General features: G+C 38.6%; 2 protein-coding genes across 3 annotated transcripts in view; both read right to left on the reverse strand.

Moving 5' to 3' along the window:
• Nucleotides 1–26951, reverse strand: part of LOC123309618 — a 71629-nt gene that overhangs the window by 36936 nt on the left and 7742 nt on the right. The gene's annotated exons all lie outside the window — the stretch shown is intronic.
• LOC123309617 lies at nucleotides 3824–5481 on the reverse strand. Its single transcript, XM_044892817.1, has one exon. The coding sequence runs from the start codon at nucleotides 4700–4702 to the stop codon at nucleotides 3965–3967; it is 738 nt and encodes a 245-aa protein (XP_044748752.1). The 5' UTR covers nucleotides 4703–5481; the 3' UTR covers nucleotides 3824–3964.

Below are 26951 nucleotides of genomic sequence, written 5' to 3' on the forward strand. Positions count from 1 at the left end.
GAATTTCTGGAATCACTGAGGAACTGGATAAGTTCACGAAAAATCTCCTCAGCACGATGATGCAGAATATGGAGAAAGAGATTGAGAAGAAGATGCAGCAAATTTTTAAGAATATTTAATGGTTGATACGACGATAAAGAACAATCTCATAATCGTCTCTTGGAACGTCGAAGGATTGAGAGCCTGCAGACCAGAATTCGAAGAACTGATTGAAGAGAAGAGACCGGATGTCATAGCTCTCCAAGAAACAAGACTTAACCCCAACGTTCGGATAGCATTTCCCAATTACGATATCTACAGAAATGATAGACCTAACAGCACAGGTGGCGTTGCTATACTGGCTAGAAGGAATATGGATCACCATTTCGACCAAATATTCAATGGTCAAGAAGTAGAAGCAATATCGATTATTGTGAATATCAATCGAGGACAAGTGAAGATTATTTCAACTTATAAATCACCGGATAAGGGCATGCTGGAAGAGGATCTAAAAATGCTACTAGAAGGAAGACACCCTAAAATCATAATTGGTGATCTTAACTGCAAATCGCAGAAATGGAATAGTAAAGTGGAAAATACCAACGGAATAAGACTGAAGATTTATGCTGAAAAACTTAATGCAGTTGTGATAGGACCTGATATACCGACCTACAAACCAAGAGTAAATGGACTATCCGATGTACTGGACATTGTCGTAATGAAAGACATCACTGAAGAAATCAGCATTGATACAATAGAAGACGGAACTTCAGAACACAATCCCATAGAATTCTTAGTGGGACATGGCCCAAGAAACGAAGAAGAGACACAAACCAAGGATCGCACAGACTGGGAGAAAAATAAGAATTTACTTCAGGAGAAAATCACGGAAATTCCGCAAATAAACACCCGGGATGAATTAGATGAAGCAGTTGAAAAATTGGAAAATCAAATAAAAGAAGCCTAGGAAGAAAGCACCAAGAGAATAAGGAAACCAATTCCGAAACATTCACATGGAGATACGCCAAGGGAACTTATAAAAAAGAACAGAAGACTCAGAAAAACCTACAGAACAAGGAAAAGAGAAGAAGACAAGAAGAAACTGAATAAGCATAGTCAGATATTGAAAAATGCTTTAACAGAACTGCTTAATAACAGATAGCACCAGAGATTAAGGGAACTGAATACAATAGATCACTCGGCTTGGAAAATGCAAAAAAACTTACGACGAGAACAGACAGTTATACCTCCACTGCATGGAGCAAACGGAATGATATATACGAGACTTGAAAAAGCCGAAGCACTTGCCGACACAATTGATAGAGAAGCCAGAATAAATTACAGAAATGATGATGACAATGAAGATCTAGAAGAAGAAGTGGAGGCAAACGAAGAACTGATGATGGAACCACCGGAAACCGAAATCATTCCCAAACCGGCTTCACCAACATAAATCAAAGAGATCATAATGAAACTGAAAAACCGGAAAACACCGGGAGAAGATAGGATAACGAATTATATGTTAAAGAAATTGCCTAGAAAAGGGATAGCAGCCTTGATGAATATAACAAACGGAGTGATGAGAACCGAATACTACCCAAAGAGATGGAAAACTGCAGAAATGATAGTTTTCAACAAGCCTGGAAAGGAACGGAAATTTCCTCAAAATTATAGACCAATCAGCCTACTATCAGCACTAGGAAAAATGATCGAGAGGGTTTTCGCCAAAAGGCTGAATGAGGAAACAGAAATGTTGAAGATAATTCCACCCGAACAATTCGGATTTCGACGAGAACATTCGACTGAACTCCAATTACTACGGCTCATAGAGTATGTCACCGAAGGAATGCAGACCAAACAGGCCACAGGATTAGTTCTGATGGATATCGAGAGAGCTTTTGATAGAGTATGGCACGCAGGCCTAATCTACAAGATGTAAAAAGCAGGATATTCGACCAAGCTATGCAAGATTATAAGGAACTATCTGAGTAATAGAAACTTTTATGTGAAAATAGATGGAGCAACCTCTCAAACCAGACAATTGGAAGGGGGAGTGCCTCAAGGATCGGTACTTGGACCTCTGCTTTACGTAATATACGTTTATGATATCCCGAAAAATGCTAGAAATATGCTCACCTTGTACGCAGATGACACAGGAATAGCGTTCAGACATCGACGCCCAGAGATCATACACCAGAGACTGCAGGAAGCCATAGATGAATTACTCAAATGGTGCATCAAAAGGAAAATCCAAATCAATGGAGGAAAGACTCAAGCAAAATTACTGCAAAAGAGAAGATTGAGGATGGAAGAAAACCTTGAAGTTGATGGAGAAGAGGTTGAATGGAGAAATGAAGCAACTTACCTAGGAGTGACGCCTGACAGAGGACTTACATGGAAAAACCACATCAAATGTTCTGTTGATGAAACAAAAGCCGCAATGAGTAAACTTTATCCGCTCATAGGCAGAAGAAGTCATATGAATAAGGATATCAAGTTGACGATGATTAAAACTATTGCGCGACCACAACTCACATATGGATCGGCGGCATGGGGCTTCGCAGCCAAGACCCACATCAAGAAAATACAGGCCACTGAGAATAAACTCCTTAGAATGGCGATGGATGTACCCTGGTTTGTTAGGAACAAACAAATCTACAAGGACTGGGAATGGGAACCAGTTACAGAATTTATGAAGAGAAAGGCGGAAAGGATATTCGACAATGCCAAACAACATCCAAATGAGGAACTACGAAGATTAGTCGACTACGATCCAACGGAAGAAGCTAGAAGGTCAAGAACCTACCACCGAAGACCGAGAGATCAGTTTAGGATTTAAATGTAACCAAAGAAGAGCTTAACCTATAAAAGCTATAGGCAGCATACAACTATCAACACGACTATGATCGTGTGAGAGTCCAGAAACCATAAGAGTCAACTGGTTAATAGGCAAAATGCCCGGAACCTATGAAGAAGCAGTTAAGGGTTTTTAGTAGGTCTCGAGCCCAGAGAGTGAGAATCCCCACACTGTTCCCCCTCAGGAGAGGGTGTGTTCGTTTGTTTTGTAGATTTTCCCCCGGCTACACCAAAAAAAAAAAAATTCTACTTTATAATCTTTGATTTCTGCATGATGATACCTGTCAATGAAAGTATTGCAGTTTTGATTTGGCAAAATTAAGTTTAATGGTTTAACCGGTAAATCAACACAACTGCTCTGGAATCTTAGTGCTACACTAAAACTAGTATCTCTCAAGTCTTGCATGCATGCATCACGTAGACTTATTAAATTAAGAATGAAGGCGGTTTTGAAACAATTCATTTACTTGTTCTCTTACCTAGTCATTCCTTCATTAACAATAATAAACCCCGATACAAGTTGAAAACTCACCCTGTATATGGTAAGTGAACGATATTCGGCATACTACTTAGATATTCTACCTCTAATGAGATAATAACTTAAAATGAAATAAATCCATGTTTTCTTCACTACTGGATGAATAATATTATTTAAGAGTTTGACCTATATGTTTTAAATATTCTCCCATTTTGTCTCTTCTCAGTATACTTCGTTCATGTATTTTATATAGTTTTAGCATTTACTTATGATGTGTGTATTGGTTTGCGTGTGAATTATTGGATGAATGCAGTATCTCGAGCAAATTTCGCTTTATATCTTCTCCTTTCGAAAACTAACATGCTCCATGAAAGTGCTTAGCAAGTATCAAAGTAGAGAATCGTTGTTAATAAAACAACGTTCGAAAATATAATTGAATGATAAAAATTTAATTAATTTTGAATCTGGACCGCACACTGTCCATATGAGTCATTCGATGAAAAAAAATTATATATTCTTAAAATATATTCAATATTCACATGTAAATCACAAACAAAGCTATAGATTAAAAGTATATAAGTACATATTCTTAAAAAATTCATATATTTTTGACTTGCAACTAAACACGAAGAACTTTTCCCATGCTGACGCTCAAGCATTTTTCACTACGTGTGGCGTGTTCTCGCTTGACTGTCGCTTATTCCTCATTGCATTTGCCTTTGCTGCTGCAGCAGCCTGCATAGCTCTTCTCACAGCACACTTCGTTGTGTCCAAATCATTCCTTGCCATAGCCTCCTCTCTAGTTAATATTTCAACAGCACGTAGTGCTTGTTGCAATAAAATATTCTTTTCTTGCAGATCCCGATCTACACCTCTCACTGCACAGTCTGCATTCTGTGCCGTTGTTTCGGCTAATTTCAAACCCGATGTTATGACATTGAGTAAAGTTTTGACCGCAGCTAATGCTTTCATTCCCTCGTTGATTGCATGCTCCAACTGAAGCTTACTGTTTACTTCCTCCTGTAATACTATCTTTACGGCTTCTTGTTCTCTGGATAATTCTTCTACCAGAGCTACTTTTCCGACTAGAGCTGCTTGCGCAGCCTTCGCAGCCTCTATAGCTTTTTCAGCAAGTTGCTCCTTCACCTGATGGGCGGCTTGACAGGCTGCAGGTATTTGCGCATACTGTGCAGCTTTTGCTTCCTCGGCAGCTTTTATTGCTATGTTGCTGGATATGGCATTCATCCTGTCAGCACAGCATTCTCTTTTATCTTCCTTATTCGATAAAGGTAACACAGGAACAGCGACTGCAACGCGAAACTCCAATTCGTAAAGCGAGACAATGTAAAAAAGATATCGGAATAGCATTTTCGGTTTTGACAATGTCATCAATAAAAGTCACTATTTTGAATGATTTACGCTTCCTACTGTGACGAAACTGATATGGTTTTATTCCTACAAATAATTTGAAAATTTACTCAAGGTTCACACAGTTTCAATTTGGATCCACTTCGTGTCTTTTCGTTCTAAAAGCATTGTTTTTTGCATTTGTAGCCGCTAAAACAGCTTTTTTCTCGGCTATTCTAGTGAATTCTACATCCATTTTCGCAACATGTTCCTTATGGCACAATTTCTGACATTGCTTATTCTGAAACTCGAGAAGCGTGTTGATGGATTTAATGTCATTGGACAAACTAGAAATTACAAAATCTGAATTAACCGCTACTTCACTTGCCAACTGCAAAGCCTTATCCAATAAATTCTTCAATGTTGTAGCTTTAGCTATAGCTTCAATTTCTTTATTAATTGCATCTTCTAGTTGTTTCCTACTTAGCATTAGTTCGCGGAGTATACCTCTAACAGTTTCTTTTTCTTCCGATAACTCATTTACTAAAGCCAGCTTACTGGCGAGATTTGATTGAGCCATTCGAGCAGCTTCGACAGACTTTTCGGCCATTTGCTGCTTTGCCGAACATATTTTTTCATGACAACAGTCACAGCGTCCGCACTGGGCCAAGCGTGCATCGTTAGCAGCTTTCGCTGCTATCTCACTGGCAATCCTACTTACAGCGTCTGCGCAATTAAAATTTGCCTTTCTTTTGCATATTCTGCGGTTGGCATTCGTGAATTTATCAACCATTATTAATATAAACAGAAATAATAAAAATTTCATGAAACTGACATGATATGAGTGACATTTGCGTAATTTATCTATGAATATTTCCAGAACTTTCGAATGGAACCATAAAAATATGTAGGTCAACTTTTCAGGCTATATGAATATAAAATCGATGTAGTCGCAAAGTTTACTGCTAAAGTAGTGGATGAACTGGAGCAAAGTACTTTTATGTTTTCATCATAAGAATACAAAGTGAAAATATAATGTATAAGTTATCTTAAAAGAAAATCTGATATATTCGATTTGTTCATGCTCTGGGCGAGGAAGTAGGAAGTGGAAATATCAAACGCGCAATGAATTGAGGTCAAAGAGTAAGTTTGGGGAAAGCCACCCCAGACAAATTGCCAATAAGAACAAACAAAACTAATATGATCTTTTAACTCTGAGAAAATCTAACAACCAAAGCAAGAGACATAGAACACAAAGATCACTATCGTCGAATTTTCGCTATGAAGAACTGCATAAGTGAGAGCGCATAATGCATAATCCATCCAGATAGAAAAAATTAATGAATCTGTAATTCTGTCTACTACTATGTTGATTCGTTCATCTTAGAATTAGATACTTGCAGCTAGTAGGTACACCCTAAATTATAAAAAAATTTCAACTATTCAACAGTTCTTATTTAAATGTTTTGAAATATACATACTCAGAAGTGTTGCACCAAGAAGGAATAATATCTTGTGGTCGTTTTAATGAAAGAACAACATTTGCAAAAGAGGTGTCCAATGAGTATTTTGCCTGTCTAATCAAAGATTATGTCACAGCAACGAAGTTACTGAATGCCCTAAAGAAGTCTCTGGCCAGTCAGTCCTATTTAAAAAAAGGGACCTAACTGAATTAACGCCCTATAATCATTCTGAGAGTGAATCGAAAAAAGGATGAGTTATCTGAACTTGTTAACATTATAGATTCTGTAAAACATGGTTTCAGAAGTGTTTACTAGTCTCAAAAAGTAGCAAGTTTTTGCAATCAGTGTTTGAATGTTCAGATAAGAACGTTTTTGCAGCTGGTCTTTTTTTCATTCACAATTAGGCGATAGTTTTTCTGAGAGTTGTCACACTGGCCTTGGAGTTCATCAGGGTTCAGTATTGGGTCCTCTTCTATTAATGTTATTTAAGTCTGGTTTGTCTATGTCGTTTGCTTGTTTTCTATTTACTCTATTTTCAAACGATATTTCCGTTGCTATTTCTGAACCCCCCCTGTTGGGTGACACCTTGTTTCAAAGGTAATTCGAATACCTTTTCAGCAGTACCAAACGATAATGATCTCTTTTGTTATCAGTTCCGAAAAATCAAAAAGAGTGTGTAGATTAGTTACAATAGGCAGGGTTTCAATGAAAAATGAAAATAGTGAAAAAATTATTACTATGAAAGATTTTCAGGATGTCCATTATTCTGTAGACAAACATAAAACTTTTATTCAAAATCGGCTTTTACCTTTTGATGAACTTCTAATTAATTTTTCGGCATTCTGTGTGTACCTACTCCTACATTCGGATTTAATCTATAAAACTGACTTTAAATGTCCCCAGAGGTGAAAATGTAAAGTCTGGAGAGCGTGGAGGTCATTCAATTATGGCTCTATTCTGCCAATCCATTTCTGTTGCAAATGATGAATGAATGAGGTCTTCTTGTGGGAGCATAAGGATGGAAATATGATTTTAAATTTATTGAGGCAAGGGCTCACAGATCACTTCCAAGAGAAATAGATTGGTAGATGAGAGGCAATCCAGTGGCTACCACGCTCCCCGCAGACTTGAAATCTTCACTATTTTGCTCTGGGGTTATTCAAAATTGGTTGTGTATAAAACACAGCCTCGAGATTTCGAGATATAGAAGAATTGAAAGAAGCACAGCATGCTGAGTAAATCAAGTTGAAGTTTTCCAAAACGTAAGGGCTGAATTATATAATATATAATTAACAATAATTTGAAAATCTTTTATAGTTTCATTGCAACTCTTGCTATCGCAAATACTTGGTCTTTTATTTCAATTTTCAAGTAACAATAAGTCCTGGAAAACGAAGTCCAGTGTATGGCATTTTTGAAAAGGTAATGGAATTACTTCTAGACTCTAGAACTTAACCCCACTCCCCATTTTAGGTTTTAGAGGTGACTGTTCTCACGATCATAGGGTTTATACAGATTGATTGAAACCAGCCGTATAAATTGTTCCACTACGAAATAGAGTTTTCTGCATTTTTCTAATTTTGCATGTGGGCCCAGATATCAAGGGTGGGATTTTTCAAATTGACAACCTATATATCTTTTCAAATTAATCAAATGAGCTATACGCTAAAGCTGACAGAGGCGTATCAAGCTCTTGCGACACCCGGGGCGGAATTTCAACTTGTCGCCTCCTAACATTACATAACATTGTTGAGCCTTTTTGTTTGTTATCATAATTACTAGTATTTATTTGAAGTGTTTGAAACATGGGAACAGAGGAGTGAAAGGAAAAATGCGAAATATTTCAATGAAAGAATCAGGTTTTTTGCACAAACTCAACGAATTATTTATCAGTATCTTTTCTTTGAGAACTTCAAACTGGGAAATAGTCTCATCAAAGTCGATCCTTCTGGCTACACCATTATTTAAATTAGATAAAATAGCCAAGCAAGCGAAGAGAGTCGAGCTTGGCTCATAGTAGATCTAAGATTACTTTTGATAAGCTTGGTAAACCCAAAGTGCTGATGTTAAATCTGGAACAGAATCTGGAAGCTCATATTCGACAATAAACTGCAGTAGTCTCAAAGAACTCCACTTCAGAGCTTCTTCTTCAGGAACGTTAGCCACATTGAAACTTCCTCAGACGTGGGATTTCTTTCAACATGTCTTCTGGAGACATTTCTTCATAATTCACAACTAGACTACCGACTAATTCCAGCAATTCAGTTTCTGAACTCTTCAGCAAGTTCTTGGCCTCCAAGATAGCAAACCTGAGTGATATCACTTCCATGGCTTGGCAATGAGTGTTTATTTCTTGTTGAAATAAATATAGATTCCTTTCTCCTGAAGGTTCTTCTTTTGGCGGTAGGAATTTCCATCTCGTCACAGATACCTTTCGCAAATTCCATTGCCTTTTCCACAAAAATTTCCCTGTTTTCAATCAAAAAGGCCATTAAACTTCTCATTTTGATGAGGCACTTTTCGACACTGTAGGAATAAGTGTTGAAAAGTGCCTCATAAGAATGAAAAATTTAAAAGCCTTTTTTCTTCTAGGACACTATTCCATAGACTCAAATAGCTAAAGAATGAAAAATTACATTCTGCAGTTAATAAAGTTTGAGCTGCTCTTCCAGTGTGGATACTTTCTGAAGGGTCACAAAGTTCCTCAATGGTATATCGGCAATTTTCTTGAAACTTTTGAGAACAGGCTTAACAGCTTTATAGTGAGCACTCCACCTTGTCAGTCCTCCTGCTACTTCTCAACAGCTCGGACTTCTCTAACTTACGAAACTGTGGATATGTAGATTACCTACCTCTGCCCCTCATTCTGTCCCATTTCGAACTATCAAAACGCATGGGAAAATATAACTCATACTTTTACTCACCCAAATTCCTAAATAGCTGCCAGATTGAAGAAGTAGAGTAATCTGGACCACTGATTCAATATTTTATTTCTATACGATAAATAAAATAAAACAAACAAAAAAAAACATAAACGAGTAAATGAGGCTTGAGTATTATTGCAGTTGAATTTAGGTTCTGACACTGGAAGAGGCAGGCGCAGTGGAAACATAATGAGTCATAAATCACTCCACCCGGACACTCGCCGCTACTACTCTATTCAGCCCATACTTCATGTTTCCTTCTCGACGCGATCGTATTCTTTGCTCACTGTTCCGCCTCTCGCTTAGTAGCCATTATACGCTTTCTATGATAATAGATAATTGTACTTCACCTACAATTTTAGCGATCGTACGTAAACTATATCTAAAATTGATCCGACTTAGACGTCCTAATCAAATATAAGCCTCTTGAGATACATTTTTGTCACCCCCACAGAGCTGGCACACGGGACGATCCTCCCCCTCCGCACCCCCCTTCCTACGCCTCTGAAAGCTGATCAAAGAATGCTAAAACATTTTCCTTTCCCAGCCTTCGGATTCGAACGAAATTATCTTTCAAATTATAAAATTCTGTTTGTTACCGTGAAAAAACATTAGATTTTATCAAATATAAATTTCATCCAGTAGAGAAAACAAAAAGAAAAGCAGAACACTGAGAAATGATCAAAATTCTCTTTGCTTAAAAAGGGAAAAATGTCAAATGAGAGCACTGTTATTTGCAATCCTCCAAAGTTTCAGAAATTAAACATCAATTATTCGAATTATGTATTTCATTCAATTCGGACCAGATATTGAATCTTCTCCTCAGCAAACACTAGAAATAAAATTTTCGCTGATAAACAATGAATCACATCTTTCGAAGCGCATAATTAAATTGAAATGAAATGAAGTCGAAAGTCGATGGCCGGCGAAAGTAAATATTTGCGGAGACGTCTGCACTTAACAGCATCATCCAGCAACAAATATTTAATGAACCCGTTAAATTTTTATGTTTGTACCAATCTTCTCTGACTGAACAGAAAGTAATACAAGACGTCTCAGTAGTCGGCTCGAACATTCCAACTGCAGTGCGAAGTGTAAATTGGTTTTTTCTCGGAAGAGCACTTCGAAATCAATTAATGGAAGGATACTCGAATGGAAACATGTCGGAGTCGACTGTGTGTACCGAACAGCATTTCTTCATTCAAATAAACAATCATGGTGATTTTAAAACATATTGTGAGATCTGGGTACTTATAGAAGAAGGCTTCTTATCTACTGATACTTTTCTCAACATTTTCTTTGAAATTTGCGAATGTTTGATTTTGAGTGGTTTTTCTTAGAAAGAAAAGGAAATATCGGTATTTAAATAGCAACCCAACGTATCCAGGAAATGTCCTGAGTTTGATCTCACAATCCATCCAACATAAAAAAAATTTTGTAAAACCATAACTGTTTTTTTATGCCCAGCTGAAAATATGAGGATAAATTTTTCGCTTTCTTTTATTCACACCCTGTACTACAAAAAGAGCTTAAAAAAAGTAAGTTTGACAAGCTGCGTGAAGACTTAGAATTGTGCGAAAAATTCAACATCGGCGAAGAAGTGTCGAAGTTATAGCTAAAATTTCAAAGAAGTGACGATATTTCCATAGCAACACATTGCATCCGGAAGTGGCAAAGATTTTCCGAGGTGATGACCTAACAAACCATCCAGCATAAAAAAAAAACTCTCTAGAGACCTCTGCATTCTGTACAACAAGAAGACATTGAAGAAAATTACCTTTTGCCAGTGGGATATAGGCGAAGGATAAAGCCTAGTCAAACTTTTCCGATGCGTATCCAACTAGCCACTGAGACCCACCTAAAATTTCGACAAAAAAATATTATGATAAATTTGTGCCTATTTTGTGTCAATTTGTGCCGTATAACAAATTTTTTTACTCGTATGTTTTCCGAGTTATGTCAACTTTTCTGATGGATATCCAATTAGCCGCTGAGACCCGCCTATGGAATCTCGACAGAAAAATATTATGATAAATTTGTGCCTATTTTGTGTCAATTTGTGCCGTATAACAAAATTTTTTGCTCGTTGTTTTCCGAGGTATGTAAACTTTTCTGATGGATATCCAACTAGCCGCTGAGACCCGTCTATGGAATCTCGACAAAAAAATATTATGATAAATTTGTGCCTATTTTGTGTCAATTTGTGCCGCATAACAAAATTTTGTATTCGTATGTTTTCCGAGTTATGTCAACTTTTCTGATGGATATCCAATTAGCCGCTGAGAGCCGCCTATGGAATTTCGACAAAAAAATATTATGTTAATTTTTTCCAATTTGTTCCATAAGAAAGAAAATTGTGTCGGTATATTTTTCGAGATATTCCAATATTTATTTATCAAATTTCCATAAGAGGGTTTCAGCGTCAAGTTGGACATCGGAAAAGTGTAAATATCTCGAAAAATATTCGGGCATTAAGATTTTTTATTGCTCAAATTTGCACACAATGGCACAAAATTCTCACCATATTTATTTGTCAGAATGTCATAGGCGGGTTTCCAGCACCTGTAGGAAACCACAGGTTTTTCTTCGAAATTTAATATTCGCATGTACAGGCAAAATTGGTGATACCTGAACTACAACTCTTTAACCCAACGAGACAGAGGAAAATGAATGTGCCATTCATGTCGCCTTTTTTCAATAAACTAATAATGCCATCAACTAGAGTAATTTTTCTCCCAATAAAACTAACCGTAGATGGAAATTTGATAAACAGTCTGAAAGAGCAACTCCTCTAGTTAAAAATCTGAAGATTTTATGGAGCTCGATGCAGCCTTTCGGTCTTGACGATCATTTAATTGATTCCATCTTTTTGGAAATCTTTCGATAGTCACCGTTAGATTAATTTTTCTCTCAATAAAACTAACCGTAGATGAAAATGTGATACATATTCTGAAAGAGCAACTGCTCCAGTTGAAAATCTCGAGATTTTATGGAGGTCGATGCAGCAGTTCCTAACCGTAGATGGAACTATTATACATATTCTGAAAGAGCAACTTCTCTAGTTGAAAAGCTGAAGATTTTATGGAGCTCGTTGCAGCCGTTCAGTCTTGACGATCATTTAATTGATTCCATCTTTTTGGAAATCTTTCGATAGTCACCGTTAGATTAATTTTTCTCTCAATAAAACTAACCGTAGATGAAAATGTGATACATATTCTGAAAGAGCAACTGCTCCAGTTGAAAATCTCAAGATTTTATGGAGGTCGATGCAGCAGTTCCTAACCGTAGATGGAACTATTATACATATTCTGAAAGAGCAACTTCTCTAGTTGAAAAGCTGAAGATTTTATGGAGCTCGTTGCAGCCGTTCAGTCTTGACGATCATTTAATTGATTCCATCTTTTTGGAAATTCTTCGATAGTCACCGTTAAAGTAATTTTTCTCTCAATAAAACTAACTGTAGATGAAAATGTGTTACATATTCTGAAACAGCAACTCCTCTAGTTGAAAATCTGAAGATTTTATGGACCTCGATGCAGCCGTTCGGTCTTGACGATCATGAAATTGATTCCATCTTTTTCGAAAATTTTCGATTGTCACCGTTAGAGTAATTTTTCCTCCAATAAAACTAACCGTAGATGAAAATGTGATACATATTCTGAAAGAGCAACTCCACTAGTTGAAAATCTCAAGTACTTGCCACGATCTTCAAAATTAGTTATCGCAATACACCTCACTTCTATTCAAAATCAAGGGGTTGTGCTCACATTCATTAGGTTGTTGAAGTTACGGGGATGAAAATAGCGGATAAGTTGATCTCCCTCGAATCAGAACTTGACGGGTGCTAGCGATTTTCCACATTTTCATTTTAATGTCGGAAAATCGAAGTGTTAAGTTTTCGTTGGACCACCCTCTATGAAAGTTATTGAACTGTTCATTGTTTTGACGCCAAAGAAAGCCAAATAAAATTGTCGAAACGGCGCTGACAGAACAGCTAATCGGTTCCTTGACATGCATATTATACAGGGTGACAATTTGAAAACTTGCCAGTCGAATTATGTCGCGACATGGATTATTTCAGAGAAAATGCCGGAACAGGTGAATTTCTATTTGTAGGGGGACATATTTTGAGCAGAATTGTCGAAATCTTCTCAACCCTAGGTGTAGGAACTATCAGCCCTAAATTCTCAATAGAAAATAGGGGGTGAGCTATAACTCAATTGAAAGATCACTTGACCCTCTACATGAATACTATGGTTCGCAAATTTTCATTGAGTCCTTGAAGTTGTTACAGGGGCTGGCAAGTGAAAACTTGCCAGGCCAATTATGTCCCGACAAGGATGTTTTCAGAGAAAATGCCGGAACAGGTCAATTTTTATTCGGAGGGGAACATGTTTCTGGCAGAATTGTTAGCCAAAATCTCCTCAATCTTAGGTGTAGTTCCCGTTAAAGGGAATAGAGGATGAGCTATTCCTCAATTGGAACAACATTGTCGAGACATAATTGGCCTGGCAAGTTTTCAAATTGTCAGCCCCTGTAACTACTTCAAGGACTCAATAAAATTTGCAAACCATAGTATTCATGTAGAGGGACAAGTGATCTTTCGATTGAGGTAAATCTCACCCCCTATTCCTTATTAAGAATTTAGGGGAGATAGGCCCTACAACTAGGGTTGAGGAGATTTCGGCTTACAATTCTGCTCAAAATATGTCCCCCTACAAATGAAAAATAACCTGTTCCGGCATTTTCTCTGAAAACATCCTTATCGCGACATAATTAACCTGGCAAGTTTTCAAATTGTCACCCTGTATCTACCTAACAATATTATTGTATTCGCTGCAGATCATCCAGAACTATACCTACCTACTCATTCTGCTATATTCAAAAAACTTTTTTTCTTTTCCGAATTGATATATTCACATCTAATATTCATCAAATGAATCAAACAACTCTCCTGCTACATCACGATAATCAATTAAATCTGTTGATGAATAACCGAAACATTTTGGTTCAATGGTTCTTCAGTAAGATATAATTTTTAATCCAATTCAATCAAATTTCATGGAATAGATAATCACTATAATTATATTTTATTTAATCACGAATTATCAACAGCGGGGCACACATATAATTAATGCGGAATACAGTAGTGCTGCCCATTCAATACCCTGAATATTTCGCCTACAGAGAAGAGTAAATTATGAATCGTTCACTACAAAATTGAATATTAATAATTTTGAAATTTCTGCACAAACAAGATATCGGTGTTATACTAAGCTGCAGAATCCATGAACTTCATGGATAATTTCAGGATGATAGGTGCCTAGGTATTCAGTTTATGCCTAGTTAATTTCATAACATAAAGAATAGTTGAAATCCCAAAACTGTATAACGTTGTCAAAGATATTCAATTCTTTGATGTTGTCTAGGATGCACCGTTGAGACAACAACATTTAAATTTCACAGTTAAATTAGGACATTTATTGTATCGTGATATTTTGGGAAGTGACATATTTAGGTTACGTATGTGTGTTTGTAAAAATATAGGTCTTACGATGGGGGTAGAAACGGAGAAGGGACGGTAATGACATGAATGATAACAAGGAAAAACGTTTCATAAAACACTTCCTTTTGGAAATAAAAGTTTTTTTATTCGGAAAATTTTTCAGTACGAGGATAATAATATATTGAAAAATTCTTAGCATACTATAGAACCAAACAAAATTTCAATATCAAAATATTTTATTACTCAACATATTCTCCTCTTAATTGGATATATTTATTACAGCGAACCTGCAACGTCTCTAGACCTTTCAAAAAAAAATGTTTCTTCTTGCTCTGCAAACCAGACATTCACAGCTTTTATTATATTCTAGTAATTCAAACCCTAAATCTTGAATTTTTTGCATGGCAACATGAGATTTTTGTGCAGGGGGTTGTCCTGCAAAAACAAAACACCTTTGGATGGCTTTCCGCGTCTTTTCTCTTTAATTTTTTTCCGTAGAGTGTTCAGTAATGTCGAATAGTAATCTCCGGTTATTGTTCTACCCTTATCCAAAAAATCAATCATGATTACTCCATGGCAATCCAAAAAAAATTTAGCAAGAACTTTTCCACCAGATTTTTGGACACTCAACTTCTTAGGTCTTGGAGAACCAGAGTGTCGCCATTCTATCAATTGATGCTTTGTTTCTGGATAGTAGAAATGTACCCAAAAAACTCATGAATAGTAACAATTCGGTTTAAAAAGTCTGAATCGTTTTCAAATCGAGCACAGATCGAACGCGATGTTTCTACCCTTGCACGCTTTTGGTCAACATTCAAACATTTGTGGATCCATTTTGCAACAATTTTTCTCATGTCCAAATGGACGTTAACTATATGATGAACGCTTTCGTATGGAATATTCACTGCTTCAGATACGCGTTTTAGCCCAATTCGACGGTCTGATAAAATCATGTCATGAACTGCATCGATATTTTCTTACCTCTTAACCCTTTCAAATACAGGTAGTGATGATGGTTCGATTCTCCAATTTTTCGATTTTCACAATTTCGGTGGAGATCTTTCTTTTAATTTATTGCATAACTATGGTTTACTTTTTTGACCTCAAACTTCACATTGACACTTCTAATGAGTTATTGTTCGTTAACGCAATATTTTTTTTATGCATGGAACTGGTCTAGGCTAACTAGATATCAATACATCATCGTATTCCAGTAGACTGATGACGAAACCTAACCTCACCTTATATGATCTCCTTTATACGATTGTTATCCAGCTTCTTTTTGATGATCAAACGAAGTCAAAGATTGGATTCAAAAAAACTTATTTCGGATGGTTGAAGGTACAAATTTGTAAAGCAGTAGATGCTCAGCGTTATTACCGTTTCATTTCAAGACAACCCGATCTATTAGTCAAGAAAATTAGGAGCGTAATAATTCCCCATCATCTGAGAGAAACAATCGTTAACAAGACTCAAAACAGGAAATACATATTCAAAGGCGTGTGTTTTGACAGTGTAATTTACGAAATGGGAACAGTGCGGAATAATTCCTATTACTCAGCAACCTTGAAAATATTTTCGGTTCGAATTCTTCCTTAATCTTTTCAAGGAAATACTCTGGTGCTGAATTGGTGGTATATGCTCAACATATTACTGAAGAACCATTATCATCCACCAATTCAAGCTATTTTTCCATGGAATAATTGAGCCATAACAGTGAATTTGGAACATTATATTCATATTTCATTGAATATGAACCAAGTAAAGGATTTAAGATGAGAATTATGGATTTAGCAGTATCTTTTGCAGAAAGAAAAATAAAGCTTCAGTTTTCCTAATGGCAATTTTGAAAGACCCATTACTTACCTCTATAGAAAGTACATTTTTCAGATCAGCAGATCCTTCTCCAAACAACCTATACAGGGTGTTTTCAAAGATGAGGCTTTTTTGGACATAAGGTAGAACTCATCAAAATAAGTCATTTCGCCAAAAATTGTCTATATAAAATATCCAAGATGGCTGAGATACAACCCCTAGAAGTTCGACAAAATTTTATTGAATTTCAATTTAGGGTGGAAAAAAATGTAGAAAATCGAGGCAGTTTCTTGAAAGTGCTTATGTTAGTTATGTTGAAAAGGTGCTTGATGTTTCCTCATTTCATCCCATTTTTACGATGATTGTTGGAGTGTTCGGATAAGAAGATTGTGATCTACATTGTGAAAAAATTCGTGAATAATTTAGACGAATTTCATTGGTGAGTTTTTGAAGTATTATTCTATTTTTTACACTTGTGTCCTAAGTCTCTTCTGTTAGTTGGTATCGAAAGGAGCCATTTCATAAAATAGTGTAAGTTACTGAAAAATAATGAGAACAATTCGTTAATCATAAGTTTTCCTTTTCACTACCACGTAAATATCGAACGAGCCAATATCCTAAACGATACCACATGGTCGAATCAGGAGATAAGTTTTTTCCCACTGCTTCGCGATAATTCAGCCAACAAACGGTCTAAAGTTCTATTAGAATCTATCTCAGTAATCATTTTCAATTTTTTTTCAACTTTGTCATTTTGAAAGTTTTGTATAGGTGATTTTTCGTGAAACGTTTCATTTTGACCAGTTTTCTACCTTCTGTTGAAAAAAATCTCACCTTCAAATACACCCTGTATGAGAATCGATTTCCAGGTGAGCTGTTTCATCATCTCAACTGTGATAGACTTTTCGTACTCTGGCAGCTCCTTACGGTTGCTCGGGCGCCAGTGGGGCAATCAGTCAAACCCCACGTCTCTCACAGAATCCCCAAAGAGTTGGAGAGCCCGGGTAGACTTGAGTATCAGTGGAGAAGGGTATCGATGAAGACTAGGGTGGTAGCGTCTTCTAAGTGTCTGCTTTTCAACGGTCTTTAGGCGTCAGAAAGAGTACTTACCTCTTCTAACTAAACTCTTAGATGAAACTGATTTAATAAATAGACTCTCACTGGCAAAATAATTGGCAACAAAAACAAATATTCAGCTATTTATTTCTATTAAAATAACTGTACACAAAAGAAAATAGACAGGTACACTAAATTGTGGACGTCAACGGCTGTGTCTGGTCGGCGCTGGACGGCTGGCAAAATTTCACTTCAGGAAAATGGACGGTTTCGGAAATATACGGAAGTAAGTCAAGTCTCAACTAAACTACGTGCAAAGAAACATGCACAGTTTCGGAAAAATATACGGAAGTAAGTCAAGTTTCAATTAAACTAAGTGCAAAGAAACAGTTTCGGAAAAATATACGGAAGTAAGTCAAGTTTCAATTAAACTGAGTGCAAAGAAACATGCACGGTTTCGGAAAAATATTTCAACTAAGGCAAGACACAATTGAATGAAAAGTACGAACGGTTTTAAAAATAATCAACGGAATTCAGTCAGGTCGAAATTTGAAAACACCAGTTCACCGGGGTACGCCCTCTATCTCTGTCTCGGTGGTTTGTCTATGATCCGGTGTCCTTCGGTCTCTCTCTCTCTCTCGGTGACCTCAAGCTGGCTGGCTGTCAAACAGCGGCCACAGAGTCCGGCGGTGAGGGTATTTGACGGTTATGAAATCCCAACTCTATGCTCGGCGAATCTAACCTATAACTATAATTCAAACGGTTGGAAATCGGGATGAAACGGTCAAATATTCAGGAATCGGAAAAATCAGGGGGGCCCAACGTCCTCCTGGGGCCCAAACGCTACCCTACGGTAACGGAAAGCTATATACAGCAGGAAATGGTTAGCTCACGGTTTTCAGCCAAGCACAAGTCTAGAGAGAATATTATTCCATAAAGGTGCAATGAAGCGGTAATAATTTCAAATATCACTTGCCTTAGAAATTCCTTTGTGTCTCGTAAGTACGGTTTTCACTTGACAATCACCTCACTCGTTCAACTCTCAACAACGATTCATACTGATCTTGACCTTCAGCGACGGAACTCGAAGAAGTAGGTACCCCGGAAAATTGTCCCCACCATGGGTAACTCAGTCCCCCATTGGATAAACTCAAATTGTTCGGTAAATCAACGGGCTCGGAAAGAGACAGAAACAATTGAAGAGAAGGAAAAACGGAACAAGTTGAAAGACCTTTTTCGAGTCAGAAAAAGTACGGTTCAACGGAAAGAATTCTTAAATATATGAATTCTGAAAACAAGATATATTCGGTCTCCGCTACAAATATGGGACTGGTCGGTGGAAAACAATGACATGAAATCAATCGGTAAATCCCCCCTATGATAATTTAACGGTTTTCTTCCGAAATACTTCGATTGTCAGGTCCTATTAAGAAAGTATCGGTAGAGAAATTTCCTTTTCGTGGCGGGGTAAAATCTGCCTCGTCACATCCCCCTCCTTCGTCGGCAAAAAAAATAAAACGAAGTTTTATTTTTTTTTTTTTTAACCCCCCTGGGTATCGTTGCGGTATTTCTAAATGTCGGTTTCAGCCTGTGAAAGCTGCGGGGTTATTGAACTCGGCGTCATTTCATGACCTGATGTCGGTAAGAAGACTTAGCCTTCTCGGATTTTCAAATTGGAAAATTATTCGGTCAGGTTCTTAACGGCATATACCTTTCAATCACAGGGGATTTCAGGTCCTTTATGTGGATGTGTCTGACAACCTTACCACTGCCATCCTTGATGTCATACACCACAGGAGAGACTATGCCTACAACGGTATACGGTCCGGAGTATTTCGGAGTCAACTTGGCGGCAACTCCTTCTACTGCAGAAGATAAGGAATGCCCTCTTCGGTACACTTGGTCTCCAATCCTATGACGCCAGTCCTTACGACGTAGGTTATAGTGACTTTGCTGGACGAAGGCTCGTGTTAATCTAGTTCGGACAAATTTGAAAGTTTCGGTAAATCGGTTACGGTTATTTACATGGTAAGCAACTGGCGGTTCGGTATCCGGTTCGGTGTGATCCTCTCCCTCCTTGATAGCAATCTCGGTAGAAAATTTGGCGTTCGGTGAACGCATTTCCCTATCAAAGTTCAAGAATGCTCTGGGGTCTTCGGTTGACTCCTGCTTTGGGGAATTCACTTCATCTTCCTTGGAAGCCTGGTACACACCTCTTTGGACAGTTGTTCTCATGGGCCTAACTTCCATCCGTTTGGAGAATCTGTCCTTTTTACAAGGTTCTTCCACCACATAGGAATGATTCCTTGCCGGTTTCTGCTGTGAAACCTTGTATCGGTGACACTTGCTACATTTTCGGACATATTGGGCAATTTCTCGGAACATTCCTGGCCAATAGTAGCTGCGGGCTATGCGAAATTTGGTTTCTGCTATTCCCAAGTGTCCAGCGGTCGGTCGGTCGTGGTTTTCGAGAAGGACTTCTCTTCGGTCATCTTTCGGAACACATAACTTCCAGGGATTTCCCAATTCTGGCTCTGTAAAATCATCGGAATCGCAAAAATGGCGGTATAATTTTCCTGACACTATCCTGTAGTCAGGAAACGCTGTAGGATTCGATTTTACTTCTGCCAATTTCCTCCTGTACCATGAGCAACTTACATTGTCCTCGGTCAGGCATATGGTTCCTTCGGTCGGTAACGGTAGCGGTAACGGTGACGGTAACGGTAACGGTAACGGTGACGGTAACTGATTCTGCTCTTCCTGCGTCATGGGCTTGTCCTTTAGGGACCTGCCATTCAGAAAGCATTCGGCGGTTTGGAGATTGATGGAGAAGTCGTGTGCTCCCAGTACATCCATTCCCAGTACTACACTGATCGGCAAATCTGAAACTAACAACCACGTAGCCTCAATATTTTCCGATCCAACCTGAACCTGTGCTGTGTACATTTCCTTAATCGGGATAGAACTTCCGTTAGCGACGGTGGTGGTAACGTCTCTAACATAATTCGGTGTTATTCCAGCGGCCTTGCAGTGAGCAGCCACTTCACTGCTGATGAAGGACCTGGTTGATCCGGTGTCCAATAGTGCCTGGAACTCCTTGTCTCCTATAAGAACAGTAATTATAGGACGGTTATCACAAAGGGTTTTCTTCGGAGTAACCGGGGATGGGGTTGATTGGAACTGACGGATCCCCGGTTTTGGGGAGTTCCTCGGTAACGGACACTGACAATCTCTGGACATTACACCCTTCTTACCACATCGAGAGCAGAAAAGTATCGGTTTCGATATACACTGTGTTCGGAGATGGCCTTTACCACCACATCTCCAGCACTGGGTTTCAGTTGGCGGTCGGACGGTATTCTTCAGTTCATCTTGTCTCTGACGTGCTGTAGAGTTTTGGACAAGTTTCGGTTTATCGGACGGTTCGGACAGTGTGCTGAGGTGCATTCCGATCGGTTGGACCTTCGGTGAGGGATTTCGGAAGGTAAGATGCGGTTCGTTGATGAGACTCTTTTGGATCGGTGGCGAAGCATAGTTAGCGGTTTGCCATTTGACCAATTCAAAAACTTTTCCTTTTCGGAGCAGTTCTTCTATGGTTGAAGTCGGTTGGAAGGCCAGGGCGGTTTGCAGTTCTGGCAGTAAACGTCGTCGGATGATATTCACCTGTTCTTCCTCGGTCGGTCGCTTTACGGTCAGCTTCTGAAACAGATTTTGCATTCGAGTTACATACGACAAGAGTCGTTCATCGGTTCCTTGAGTGCGTTTCTTGATTTCCTCCAAAAGGATGTCCTCGTAGTCGGGAGGAAGAAAGGCCTCTCGGAGTTGTTCCTTGAAATCGGTCCAGTCGGTGAAGGTGCCTCTCCGGGGAATGTACCAGTCTCTTGCATCCCTACGTAACAGCTCGTATATTGACTCGAATAACTGTTCGTGGCTCACCTTTCTAGCCTCGGCAAGATACTCAGCCTCCTCCAGGAATGAGGTCACACTGGTTGACCCATCGAACGTCAGGTTCCATTTCCACACAGGAACGGTAGGAACGATGGAATGGTCGGTGGTTTTCGGCGGTTTCATCGGCGGGTATTCGGTCGTCAGTTCGGCTTCCTTGGTCGTCGGTACTTCGCTTCTTACTTCTCTCATCCCAGCGGTATCGGTAGGAGATGAGGCAAATGAAACTCTCCTGGTTGATTCGGCAAACTCCCTCGCTAATCGCCTCGACTCAGGAGATGTTATTAGCGGTCTGTTTTCCTCACTGGTTCGGTCGGTTGGCAGTGCTTGTTCAACGGTAAATGGGAGGATATCGGCGGGCGGTCGGTGGTATGAAGGTTGTTTCTGCAAAAAAGTACGTTCAATTTGTTCGGTTAATAATCTGCAAACTTCTTGTCGGTTCTGCTGCAGCCGGTCATCATGAGTGTTCGGTCGGGATATGTCACAATCCTCTCCCAAGTTCAACAAGTCTGCTTCTCCAACGGTGGTTGAGCACGGAATCAGACCTGGACCAAGTCTAGATGCGCAGTCCGGTAATTCCTGGTCAATCAGCGACGGTGTGCCGGCTGACAGGTTCTCTGGAATACCACCTAACCAGTGAGTATTCTCCAGCAATCTCATAGCCATCTTCAGAGAGTGCTCCAGCTCGGTTTTCTTGTGAAGCAGACTGACAGCTTCCGGAGATAGACTTCTCAGACGGCCTTGAACGTGCAGTAGCCGGCTCCTAATGCGCTGCAACTCATTGTCTCTATTATTAAAATCGAACTCACATATCTCTCCCATCAAGTCGAACAACTTGGCACCACAAACCCCAATTTCCTGTGCCTGGTCAATTTCATCTCTTGGAATGAACGGTATGTCGGAATGGATGGCCCTTCTCAGTTGAGCTCTTTTCTCCTGAACGGTGTGTCCCACGGTGCAGCCTCTTGCCTCTAACTCCCACGTAAGTTCGTCACTTTTCAGTCGGTTGACATCCATTTTTACGGCACCACAAACTCAGAAGAAATATTTACAATATGCACTCTATGGATATATACAAGAAACAAAGAACGGTTACCAATTTGCCAGTGAAGAGTATTTAAAGAAAACGGTACGGTTACGGTAACAGGAACTACACACAGAACAGCAGAAGTCCCTGCTCGGGCGCCAGATGTGATAGACTTTTCGTACTCTGGCAGCTCCTTACGGTTGCTCGGGCGCCAGTGGGGCAATCAGTCAAACCCCACGTCTCTCACAGAATCCCCAAAGAGTTGGAGAGCCCGGGTAGACTTGAGTATCAGTGGAGAAGGGTATCGATGAAGACTAGGGTGGTAGCGTCTTCTAAGTGTCTGCTTTTCAACGGTCTTTAGGCGTCAGAAAGAGTACTTACCTCTTCTAACTAAACTCTTAGATGAAACTGATTTAATAAATAGACTCTCACTGGCAAAATAATTGGCAACAAAAACAAATATTCAGCTATTTATTTCTATTAAAATAACTGTACACAAAAGAAAATAGACAGGTACACTAAATTGTGGACGTCAACGGCTGTGTCTGGTCGGCGCTGGACGGCTGGCAAAATTTCACTTCAGGAAAATGGACGGTTTCGGAAATATACGGAAGTAAGTCAAGTCTCAACTAAACTACGTGCAAAGAAACATGCACAGTTTCGGAAAAATATACGGAAGTAAGTCAAGTTTCAATTAAACTAAGTGCAAAGAAACAGTTTCGGAAAAATATACGGAAGTAAGTCAAGTTTCAATTAAACTGAGTGCAAAGAAACATGCACGGTTTCGGAAAAATATTTCAACTAAGGCAAGACACAATTGAATGAAAAGTACGAACGGTTTTAAAAATAATCAACGGAATTCAGTCAGGTCGAAATTTGAAAACACCAGTTCACCGGGGTACGCCCTCTATCTCTGTCTCGGTGGTTTGTCTATGATCCGGTGTCCTTCGGTCTCTCTCTCTCTCTCGGTGACCTCAAGCTGGCTGGCTGTCAAACAGCGGCCACAGAGTCCGGCGGTGAGGGTATTTGACGGTTATGAAATCCCAACTCTATGCTCGGCGAATCTAACCTATAACTATAATTCAAACGGTTGGAAATCGGGATGAAACGGTCAAATATTCAGGAATCGGAAAAATCAGGGGGGCCCAACGTCCTCCTGGGGCCCAAACGCTACCCTACGGTAACGGAAAGCTATATACAGCAGGAAATGGTTAGCTCACGGTTTTCAGCCAAGCACAAGTCTAGAGAGAATATTATTCCATAAAGGTGCAATGAAGCGGTAATAATTTCAAATATCACTTGCCTTAGAAATTCCTTTGTGTCTCGTAAGTACGGTTTTCACTTGACAATCACCTCACTCGTTCAACTCTCAACAACGATTCATACTGATCTTGACCTTCAGCGACGGAACTCGAAGAAGTAGGTACCCCGGAAAATTGTCCCCACCATGGGTAACTCAGTCCCCCATTGGATAAACTCAAATTGTTCGGTAAATCAACGGGCTCGGAAAGAGACAGAAACAATTGAAGAGAAGGAAAAACGGAACAAGTTGAAAGACCTTTTTCGAGTCAGAAAAAGTACGGTTCAACGGAAAGAATTCTTAAATATATGAATTCTGAAAACAAGATATATTCGGTCTCCGCTACAAATATGGGACTGGTCGGTGGAAAACAATGACATGAAATCAATCGGTAAATCCCCCCTATGATAATTTAACGGTTTTCTTCCGAAATACTTCGATTGTCAGGTCCTATTAAGAAAGTATCGGTAGAGAAATTTCCTTTTCGTGGCGGGGTAAAATCTGCCTCGTCACACAACGTGGAATGTCAAGGAACGTTTGGCCTTCCGATAAATTTGAATATTGTTTTGTGAATGAGCGTGGCTATTATGTATTTCGTCTTGAACACTGATGAATAGGAAATAATTTATTGCGAAATGAATTGAAGCGAGATTACATTATGGGCTACGGAAATGGATAAGATCTCGACAAGGTGAATTTCAATTCACATGGGATGAATCGGCGAAGATAATTTGTTCTGGTTTATCCGACTGGATCAATCGTTCATAACTCCCATTATGTAGAATTCAATGAAAAAATACTGTCATTTCAAATCCTTTATATTCGTTATTTTAAACTACTCAAAATAATGTAAAGTGAATTCACTGAGTTCGAAATCACAACAAATAAAATTTTACAGTCGCATTTGTTAAACACAAATGCGCCTAGTACACAATTTTTGATTCATCCCCCATGGCTACAGAGGTGTGAAACTCATTTTTATTTTTCACCACAACTTTTCATTTGAATATTATCATAAAAAAATATGCATGAGAAAAAAGATTTTATTCGGAGACTTAGATACTATCATTTTTTTTTCTTCTTCTTCTTTTTGTAGATTTATTCCCGGTAACGGGATACAGCAGTGAATGAATGAATGAATCATTGAGTATTAAACCCATTGAGTGATACTCAATGATGCTATGGGGGATTGGTGAGAAAATGATTTTCAGGTGAATCTCTATTTGAAAAATTCCTCGGCAAAATTTCATTTCTTCATCTCACTATAATTTTCTGTGAACAAATGCGAAGGACTTAGGGAGATGATTCCTCGATGAAAATAAGTAGGGGTAGTTCCTATAATTTTTTTTTTCAAATCGACCTCCTTTCCAAGGTGCAGCCTATACCAACTATACATAATATGAAGCACTAAGTAGATGTTACTCACACAATTTCTTTAGATCTCATAACTTTATTATTAGGGGTTGAAAATAGGAACCCCTTATGATTTTCCTTCAGAAATTGTTTTTGTGGGATAGATTTTCGAAAAATACATTTCTCTTATGGTTTCCCATTTGATTGTGGAAAAAAAAGTCTCTTGCATTATTTCGATACACTCGATACTTTTCTCGGAATAAATAAAAACTTACAAGCAGTTCTGATCACTGTCCATTTCATTTCATCGTATAAATGTTCCATAGAATCACTACCTCCCGCTAAAATAAATGCATTAACTCTCTGCCTCATAGACCCACATAATAAAGTTATGAGATCTAAAAAATTGTGTGAGTAACATCTACTTAGTGCTTCATATTATGTATAGTTTTATGACTCGGTGTTTTTCAGAACCAGTAAAAAAATTAAAAACTGTCAAGTCGTCATCGTCTTCCAAAGGCTGTGTCTTGGAAGGGAGGTCGATTTCGAAAAAAAATTTATGATCGATGTCGAATAAAATTTATAGGAACTACCCCTGCTTATTTTCATCGAGAAATCATATCCCTTCGCATTTGTTTACAGACATCCTGTACTGAAACTTAGAGGAAGAAGGTTGGTAGGACTATCTCATTCCAATAGTTCCTTGTGTTTTTACCTATATGGCATCTAGTTATGTCGTTTGATGTCATGCAGTTCCTTCATTCTCCTGATAATCTCTTGTGTTTTTGGGAGGAAATTTAGTTCAATTCGATATAGCTGAGGGAATGAGCATCCATCGTACATTAATGCACAAAAACTTGACAAATGGATAATACGGTTACTTTACTCTCACCGATCAATATCCTCATCTCTATTTGGACTAATCGACACAAAACTTTCTTTCAACAACAAATATGAAGATATGGAGTTCACCAATTGGATCGAGCAAGCTAAGAACTGGAGGCCAGAGATGCTATTTCTTTTGCAAAGGAATGTTTCTTAAGCGTGCTACTTATTGGGACACGCTTTATTCGATTGATTTTTTTTCACTTCAAAGCGTTATAGTAATAGCTATAATTTCGAAAGACCGTTTGATATCTTCCAAATCGAACGGTTTCTGCAAGAAGAGTTCTGGAATTCGTAATGCTCCATCATTTCATCGAGCAACATGAAGAAACACCCATAAAATCGGCTTATCTTTGGGAACATTCGCTTCTTTTCCCAGCATATCGCTCCGCTTCCTTTCAGTAGATAAATTCGCACGGAAACAAAAACAAAAAAATTCGATGAGAGAACAAGACGACAGCCTTAACGGGAATCGATAATAATTCAAATCTATCATGGTAATGTTTGAAAAGCGATTCTCGACGAAACGTCGAACGCAAAGCCGATCTGCATCCCAAGCGTAACGTTCGGTAAGGAGGAACAATAAGCTGCGGAATCAATCGCTCGTCAAAGGTCGAAATGAAAGAATGCACATCACAAATTTGATGCACTGATGCAGAGCGACTACTTCCATAATGCTGTATGCATGGCTGGACATCAATTCATTCAGCCATCGATCGTAGTAAATAAAGGTGCGTCCACATTTGAAACACAACGCACGACAGTTCACTTGGGTAGAAACCGTTCCGATCGTGTTTAAACACACTGCTCAAAAAGTGGAGTGGATAATTTGAGAAAATGTAATCATATAATATGGAAATAAAAAAATTATTTGGTATATCTACGGAGTTGTGTCTATACATACACGTTAAACCTGCCAGAAATGTCAACAGTAGGAAAGACCGCTCAAGAGCGACAACGTAATAGAGACATTGACAAAGACAAAATAAAGCGATTCTACCTGGTTGACTCTGCAGT

The sequence above is a fragment of the Coccinella septempunctata genome, chromosome 3 (genome assembly GCF_907165205.1).
Source record: "Coccinella septempunctata chromosome 3, icCocSept1.1, whole genome shotgun sequence".
Classification (NCBI taxonomy): Eukaryota; Metazoa; Arthropoda; class Insecta; order Coleoptera; family Coccinellidae; genus Coccinella; species Coccinella septempunctata.

Bases quoted from the DNA above. Each gene is read 5' to 3' on its own strand.
- LOC123309617 (XM_044892817.1), bottom strand. From the start codon at position 4,702: ATGACATTGTCAAAACCGAAAATGCTATTCCGATATCTTTTTTACATT.